General features: G+C 38.1%; 1 protein-coding gene across 2 annotated transcripts in view; it reads right to left on the bottom strand.

Moving 5' to 3' along the window:
- Window positions 1-2,341: 2,341 nt before the first annotated feature.
- Window positions 2,342-8,293, bottom strand: part of ZBED4 (zinc finger BED-type containing 4) — a 40,125-nt gene continuing 34,173 nt past the window's right edge. For both annotated transcript variants that reach the window (XM_075927857.1, XM_075927866.1), the window contains exon 3: window positions 2,342-7,595. In XM_075927857.1, coding sequence (XP_075783972.1) covers window positions 3,685-7,203 — 3,519 coding nt within the window. In that variant the 5' untranslated portion in view covers window positions 7,204-7,595 and the 3' untranslated portion in view covers window positions 2,342-3,684. The remainder of the gene's footprint in view (window positions 7,596-8,293) is intronic.

Genomic DNA, 8,293 nt, shown 5'->3' with positions numbered 1-8,293 from the left:
AACACCATGAACTGTGATGGTGTGGATCTATGATGCATCTAGTACAGGCCAATGCCTAATATGTACAATCTAGCCTTAAGTGAATATACTCCTGATTTTAAAAATATTCAAATTACTATTCTTTCCATGCTGCACCAAAAAGTCTGTTTAAAGAAGTTTTAAAAAAGGATTTAGTTATGAGTTTAATAGAGAAATATAAATGTTTCCCAATTGACTACTTCCAACTGCGCTGTTAATTCTTATCTATACCAGGACAATATTTTATTTATAGCAGAAAAGGACTCCATATGTGCAACTATTTTTTTACATTTGATCAAAAATGTCTATTATTAAAAAATATATTGCCCTAAACTCCCCCCCAATTATTTTTTAAAATGTTGAGACAAAAAGTTAAATTCCTCAGAAATGCTGTTATGAAAGATCCACTCTATAAATATATGTTTCAAAATATTTAGCTGTAATTGTTCCCTTAACAGCTTATTTTCAAAATGTTTTGGAAAGTGTCATGCAGTAAATATTTAGTGACTGGAAGAACATCTCAGCAATCTTCACTGAACTTGAACGAGCACAGGGGTCAACACAACGCACAGGCCCTTGGGCAGCAGCACAGGTGGAGGGGGGAATCTGCACTCCTGGAAGGGACAGGACCTTGTGTGGAAGGGGTGGGGCTGGGGGCAGCATGCCCTCAGTGCCACCTGGACCATGTTGTGTCCCCTACTACCGCAGCCAGCCTTCAGAACCATCCAGGGCTCTGGCCACCACGACTGCTGCAGTAGTAGCAGCAGCAGTCAGGAGCCCTGGGCCCTTTTGAATTGCCAGGCCCCAGGCCAGTTTCTTCCTTTGTGCTCGCCCCATCTACAGGCCTGCAAATAAGCATACTGAAATACTGTGTACAGATGTGGTCACCTCATCTCAAAAAATATATATTGGCAGGGCTCGACAAATTATACTGTCTACTCGCCCAGAGCGAGTAGATTGTAACCCGGAAGAGCTGGGTTCCGGCGATCTGCACATGCGCAGATCACCCAACAGCACGGCTGGTGAGCAGGGCTCGCCGCGGTTCAGTGAGCCCTGTATATTGGTATTGGAAAAGGTTCAAGAAAAGGGCAACAAAAATGATTAGGCGTTTGGAACAGGTCCGATATGAAGAGAAATTAAAGAGACTGGGACTTTTCAGCTTAGAAGAGAGGAGACTAAGGAAGGATCTAATAGGGGTATATAAAATCATGACTAGTATGGAAAAAGTGAATAAGGAAAAATATTTACTTGTTCCCATAATATGAGAACTGCAAGTCACCAAATAAAATTAACAGGCAGCAGGTTTAAAACAAAAGGAAGTTTTCCTTCATGTAGCACAGTCAATCTGTGGAACTCCTTGACAGAGAATGCTGTGAAGACCAGGACTTTAACAAGGTTCAAAGAACAGATAAAAAGAACAAATTCATGGAGGTTAGGTCCTAAGTTCTGTCTAAGCCATGGGTTCCCAAACTGGTGGGGGATGCACCCCCAGGGGGGTGTGAAGAAATTTCAGGGGGGGGGGGCACGTGAGGCCACCCAGACCCCTGTCAATTCCCCCCGCCAGAACACGCACAGCTCGGGCTGGCTGGGGCAGACTTCAAAATGGCCGCCACCTTAAAACGGCAGCGCCTGCTCTGCTCTTAAAAGGTTTTTTTTTCTCTCAACAAGTCTTGCTGACTTTTTGGGGGAGGAGGAGCATGAAGGTTTCTCAAAAAATCAAAAAGGGGGCGTGATGCCGAAAAGTTTGGGAACCAGTGGTCTAAGGTGTGCAGCAGCACAGCTTCACAGATGATTAATCAGCCCTGCCCAGTCAGTTCCATGCAGGAGGCCTTGAGCCTCTGACTGAGCAGGGATGATTAAATCACATGTGAAGCTGTGCTGCTTTGCAGATTAGGGGAACACTGGTTTGGTACAGAGACTATTAGCCAGGATGGATAGAATGGTGTCCCTAGCCTCCGTTTGTTAGAGGCTGGAAATGGATGACAGGAGAGGGATCACTTGATGATTCCCTGTTCTGTTCACTCCCTCTGGAGTGCTGGGCAATGGCCACTGTCAGAAGACAGGATACTGGGCTTAGATGGACCTTTGATCTGACCCAGTATGGCCCTTCTTATGAAAGAAATGATAATACTTGTAGTAAAATGCTACTCAATATAATGGCTGCAAAATATAGTCTGAAACAGAGAACTAAATATACCAATTAACCTTGCTTGCATCTAGTGTTCTTTGCAAAAATGTATGGTTCTGTATGTATTTGTATCAGTTTCATTCTCACAGTAAGCAGTTTTTCTACTTCCATCCGAGATGTAAAAGGCACATTGAATAGCACCAGAAATTGCAAATAAAATGTTTAATTTCAGAAACAGTTCACCGTTTATAAATACACTAAAACATAGTAAATGCAAAATTAGATTAGCATAGGTACAGTATTTTAACAAAACTACAATTTTTCTAAAAGGTCACAGGCAAATGAAATGACTTGCTTCCCAGAAGTATTTAATCAAACTGAAATGGGAAGATGAATATTTAGTAGTTGAAAGGAAAACATTCTTTAAAATTAAAATGCTGGCTTTTTATACTCTATATTTGAAGTTTAGAGGGTTCTACAATATCTCATTTGTCAGATGGACACCAACAATTATGAATCAATCCTATTACATAAAATTCTAAGCAGTGTACCATATCCATAAGGCTATTTATTCTTCAGAGGTGGTTATTTTTATACTAGGAACTTTTAAGATAGACTATTTGTTACACCCAGTTGTAATCATGTTGGGAACCAGGATTTAAATTTTAACCCATGGAACCCTTAGAATTTTGGTGAACGAAAGTTTTAAAAAGGCATTAGAACACCATCAAATCTTTCACTGTAAATATCTTGCCTTTTCACACACTGCATTAAATAAGCATTAATTCACAAACTTTAATAAAAACTTCCAGGAAGAGCTTATATAAATACTCAGAATATTTCTGTAATTCAGTTACAATGTAAAACCTGAATAGAACAACAGATGGGAAGTTTGATTACAGACTTCTGTATTATGTTCCATAATACCTCTAAATTTAGTTATATTTTCAAATACTAATCCAATCATCTCCTGACACAGTAAACAAACATCTTCCATAATAATTCTTCATAACCCCTTAAGTACTTTAGGGCTTGCAATTAAAAAAACTGCTAGGTAAAAAGATGGCTTGAATTCCACCTTTTATATACAGCTTTCTTTGACAGCTAGAAAAAAGCTATTTTGCTGAAATTAAAGCAATGTTTAACTAAAATACAGTACCTGGTTTATGGTTTTTACATAATTGAATAAAAACTACAGAATAGAACTGTTTACATCTTTTTGCCATTCTATTAAAACAAATGACCGCGCTTTTAATGTTCATTTACAATTATGGATTAAAACCTACATAATTTTGTATAATTTGACAAGACAGGCTATTTCTAGTGTGAACTTTTAAAAAACATATATACAATATCTGGCCTGAAGAACTATGAATAAGGCACATGTAGACATAATGAAAGCTGACGAAACTAAAATTTGGAATTACAGCCGCTGATTAGATGTCATACATGGCCCCTACTGGAGCAATTTAACAATCCAAATATTTAATATCCAAGTGAGCAACAATAGTTTTAGTCTGGCAATTTGTTCATTAGTTTCAATACTGGAAGTATATTAAGGGAAGATTCACTTTCAAAAAGATAAGTTTTTCAAAGTGTTCAATCATTAACCTTGACTGACTAAAGCTGCTGTTTTCATTGGATGTATTGAACAATCTCTCAGAAGAAACAATACTTGGTGGACAACCCAAGAATCTAACAGCCAATTTTGACAATACTGGCCAAGATGACTTCTTAAAGTTCCAGTAAGTTAGTGGGTCACACTTATGCTCAAGCACTTCTTCCTCCAAGTATGAGAGCACCATTTCCTCTGGTAACTTTGCCTTCTCTTTTAGATCTTTTGATTTTTTCATGTCAGCCATAAGTGAACAAAGATTATCCTCCCTATAGGAGTTTGTAGATGGTGAACCTATATCACACCCATTAGAAACAGGTTTATTATCTGAGGTAGAACTCAATATTTCCAGTTCCCTGATTAAGTCCAGTTTATACTGTTCAGCCTCCTCTTCTGTAAATAAGGATGTTTTGTAGCGAGGGTCTAAAAGTGTAGCAAAAATGTACCTTGGATCATGAAGCGTGCTGGACAATCTACTTACCATAGCTTCTTTCAAGGATTTTAACATAGTGTCAATGCCCACTGTTTCCTCAAACAACATGTCTATTTTTCTGTTAAGTATGTGAATCACTGGAATCACCTGGCTTAAAGTGGACATGTGAGTACTCATCTCTCGACTCGCAACTTCAAACGGTTTCAGAGCGTGACACACAGACTGCATAACTTCCCACTGATCGCAACTTATCAGCTCCCTAAAGCTGCACTCTATTGACATTTCATCAATTGCTCTTTTCTGTTCAATTAAGCGTTCAAGCATATGGAACGATGTATTCCATTTGGATGGAACATCCTGAATAAGTTGATGCTGAGGCAACTCATATTCTTTTTGTAACTCTGCTAATTTCTCCTTTGCTTTTGCAGACCGATGAACACGTTCACAAATCTTTCTTGCAATACTAAGCAAATTTTGAACCATTCTCTGACTTTTAATAGCCTCATTTACTATGAGATTAACAGTGTGACCAAAACATTGCACACTTGAATAATCACTTTCATTTAATGTTTTCCCTATACTCTGATTATCTGTAACAGTAATCCCAATCTGAAGGCCAATGGAAGTTATCCAGGCTTCCCACCAATATTCTAGTTGTTTTTGAATACTGATGCCATTGTAGTCGCAATCAATCTGTGACACATTTAAAAGTGCTGAACAATGGTAATCTTCACACTGTGGTCTAAATGAGGACTCAAATGATACCCAGTGAGCAGTGAGCGTTAGATATTCCCGTGTTTGATTGCTCATCCATATTCCTGATGTAAAATGTATTAGTCCGCTTTCAGCTTCTTTCAGATGTGAAATAATTATTTGTTTCACATTATCATACATTTCTGGAATTGCTGTCCTAGAAAAATATGACGGTGAAGGTAAAGAATACTGAGGTTGCAAGTATTCAAGCAGCCTGTTAAAGCCAATGTTGTCTACAAAAGAATATGGCTGAAGGTCGAGTGCAATCATTTCAGCTACAAGACTTGTAATTTTTTTGGCAACTGGGTGAGAATCACAAAACTTGTCATTGGTTTCATCAAAGGTTGAAGATCCTAATAATTCTGTGCTCAGTGGCATGTGATTATCCACAGAAGAGGATAACACTGTCTCTGAAACATCAGTTTTCAGCACATTGTTATGAAACCGCTGCAAATGTCTTAGAAGGCAACTTGTACCCAAATTTGTTGGCTTTTTCCCTCTGCTTATTGTATGTCCACAGTGCATACATATTACTTTAGTTGAATCTGCAGAACAAACTGAAAAGTGATTCCACAGTTTTGAGGTCTTCTTGCTACTGACAGGATATATAATCGGATTACCATTTGTAACCATAGGGGGTAAGTCAATCAATTTTGAAGATGAACATTCTGCAGAAGCCAAAGTAGCATAAGGAGAATTTGCCAAACTTGCATCTATAAAGCTTTTTTGGTTCCCAATCACCTCAGGGTGGCGTCTATATAAATGTCTCATCAAGCAGCTTGTCCCTACATCTCCTTTTTTGCCACGACTTATCATACAACTGCAGTACCTACATACAGCTTTTAGACTGTCTACGGGAGACAGTGAAAAATGATGCCAAACTTCTGATTTAAGCCTTTTCATAATCCTTTTATTCTGCTGAAACACAGAGCTATGTTCAAATATCAATGGACTTAATCCCTCACATTGCTTCTCAGGAGAAGACACTAAAGAGGCTTCACCTATATCATCAGATGACAATACTGATGAGTCTTCCACCAGAGAATCTCCAGAAGGGAGAGTAGAATGGATTTCCTCTGCCATTCTATCTGGAGAAGAAGAAGCAGACATTGATTCTTTAATCAGTTTTCCTGGAGAGGACGACCCAGAATTCAGATCACCATCGAAGGGCACTAAAGAAGGCAATAAAGTTGGAGGAGCAGAATACAAGGGTGGTATGCTTGTACCACCACCATTCTCCTGCAAAACAATGGAACGATGGGCTCGCCACATGTGCCTTATTAAGCAACTAGTTCCGAGATCTTTTCCATTCTTTCCTCTACTGAATTCATTCATACAGTGGATGCAGACTGCTTTAGAATTATCTGACGGAGACAAATAAAAATGTTTCCAGACAGCAGATCTTCTTCTAGAACCTGATGTACTCTTTGGAATTGGAACAGTTTTTTCCACTACATTCTCCATAGTTTCATCATACTGATTGTGTGGTAAGGGTGGAGATGACCTGACCATAACTTCTTCTTTGCTGCATTTTTCAGAAACTGGCAGGTCTGATACTTCTTTAGAAGAGACGACAGAAACAGATTCCTCAATTACTTGATCTGGAGATGGTATCTTAGAAGCAATTTTCTTGACCAGTTTTATAGGTGATAACACAGCACTTAAATCTCCAACATCTGCAGATTGAGGAGACAGTAACAATGAAGGCGAAGAAAAAGAAGATAGACCCGGAATACTTCCGTTTTCTTGAATAAGGACAGTAGGATGAGCGCGCCTCACATGCCTCATAAGGCAACTTGTACTTAGGTCCTTTTCATTTTTACCCCTACTAAATTCTTTCATACAGTACATACATATTGCTTTAGTGCTGTCTCGAGGAGATATAAAAAAATGATTCCAAGCAGGGGATTTTTTCCGGGAGCTTATGTTTCTACTAGAAAGGAGGCTTTGTGTCACAGCTTCCATTGCTACATCATAAAGAGTGCTACTGTATTGAGAAAACAGAGATCCATAATCATCTTCATTTTCTGTGGATAAATATTTGACAGGATTATTACTGATTAAATGTTTTTCTTTGTCTTCTTGTTCATCACTACTGTCTGTATGTTTGAAATCTTCAGGTTCATTTTTTATATCCATTCCTTCCAAAGTACAATTATTTATACTTTCTTCTTCTTGCTCTACTTTTAAATTGTTGATTTCATCTAACACAAAGTTACTAACCATTTTTGAGGAATAGGTCTTATTTTTTTCCATGGATGACAAATTATTCTTGCTGAATCTTCATGTATTAAGAAATAAATAAAAGTAAAAATGAATTATAATTTAGTTTAAATTATATATCATGTGCAATGCACAAACAAAAATGCATCAGCATAATCCTTGATTTTTGTATTCAATATTTTTTTTGTGCAAATGTAAATATGATTAGGCAAAAATGTACTGGAAAAGTTATAGCTCAAATTTGTGAAATCTCAATTTCTTTCCGGGACCAGTAGATCTCAGGTCACAAATTAATTTCTCAGAGACAACTATGGTTAAATACTTCATGTCGTAGACATAAGCCTATGAACTGAATGTTCTGTTTTCCTCATCAAGGAAGCCATTATATTCATCTTGATTAGATAATTATGATCCTTTCACACCATCTAGAAATAAAAAGAAACCCAAGTTAAACGGTTCAGATTTCAATATATGAAAATTGAAGATACTTATAAAACTAGTGGGCTTATTTAATATGCAATCCTGCATATAACATCCTAGCATTTAAACATTAATAAATACATTATTCACATTAATACACATAGGTTCAAACTAGTTATTTTAGCTTTGAATTTTGCACTTAAAACTAAAATCCTTATTTCACATTTCAGTGATTGAATTCAATCTGCAAATTTGTTATAATTCTTCAGAGGACAAATGAATGTTCCATATAATATGTGTTTCTAAAGTTTTGACGAGGTAATATGTATCCTTTAAAATGCATCCAGTTTGCTGAAACAGTTCTTCACGTTCCCCTAGCTCAGGGTTGGGGAACCTCAGGCCCAAGGGACCGGATGCAGCCAAAGGACCGGATGCATGTTTCCTCCAGCATTGGGGCACCTGTATTGGTGCTCCAGCCCCCTGCTGCTCCTTTGAGGGCTGGAGCACACAAAATCTTCAAGGCTGGGGCCCCCAAGGCCCTGGTATGAGATGTGAATGTGAGGAGTGTCTTTCTCCTTCTCAGTAAGGGGCCACATTAGTGAGGGGTTTTTTTTCTTCTCACTTATGTGCGCCCCCCCACCCACCAACTGACTTTTCTGGGGGTCAGTGGTCCTCGACCCCCAAAAAAGTTCTCTATCCCTTC

Source organism: Pelodiscus sinensis, chromosome 1, assembly GCF_049634645.1.
Source record: "Pelodiscus sinensis isolate JC-2024 chromosome 1, ASM4963464v1, whole genome shotgun sequence".
Taxonomy (NCBI): Eukaryota; Metazoa; Chordata; order Testudines; family Trionychidae; genus Pelodiscus; species Pelodiscus sinensis.
The sequence above is the reverse complement of the archived record's forward strand: the minus strand, read 5'-3'. Positions and strand labels throughout refer to the sequence as shown.